The 542-nt window shown below is 48.2% G+C and overlaps 1 protein-coding gene across 1 annotated transcript in view; it reads right to left on the bottom strand.

Annotated features, from left to right (window-relative positions):
- The window catches only part of LOC105450633, a 30,773-nt gene that overhangs the window by 23,472 nt on the left and 6,759 nt on the right, over positions 1-542 (bottom strand). Inside the window, exon 5 of the mRNA XM_011690565.1 lies at positions 35-511. Coding sequence (XP_011688867.1) covers positions 35-511 — 477 coding nt within the window. The remainder of the gene's footprint in view (positions 1-34; positions 512-542) is intronic.

Raw genomic sequence — 542 nt, 5'->3', positions numbered from 1 at the left:
GTATTTCGGGCTCTATCATGCTCGCTTCTATTACGGTCAGTGTTATAATTCGTTTTACTCTGAGGCCTCTTTAGCTTTTCTTCCGCTGTGGCGCCCAGAATTGCCTCTTCTAGTGTCGGGTAGTTCCGGGAACGCACAATAGTTTGCGTTTCCTCTCGGAGCCCCATATGAAAGATTTCGAGCGCTATTCCTTGAACGGTCTCTTGGACCCCTAGCTTTTGCTCGGTTGTTCTCGGTTTACCTTCTATGATAGCTTGGTAAAATTCAATTGATAGTTTCTCTATGCGCGTTCCGTAATCGCGCGCACTCTCGCCGGGCTTTTGCCGCTGTGCGTAGAGTTCGTTTTGGAGATGTGCTGCGCTTCGCTTTGCCAAGTAGCACGCTTCTATCTCCTGTTTTAACTGCGCGTATGAGCGAATGTCCTTAGTTTGGAAGTCGTACATGGCCTTCCCGGTTAGCTTAGTGCCTAGGATCGCTCTTACTAACGCGTTTTCTTTAGCCGGGTCTATCTCTTTTATCGCGTAATCGCACGAGTTTAGAAA

The sequence above is a fragment of the Wasmannia auropunctata genome, unplaced genomic scaffold (assembly GCF_000956235.1).
Source record: "Wasmannia auropunctata unplaced genomic scaffold, wasmannia.A_1.0 LD336060.1, whole genome shotgun sequence".
Lineage (NCBI taxonomy): Eukaryota > Metazoa > Arthropoda > Insecta > Hymenoptera > Formicidae > Wasmannia > Wasmannia auropunctata.
The sequence above is the reverse complement of the archived record's forward strand: the minus strand, read 5'-3'. Positions and strand labels throughout refer to the sequence as shown.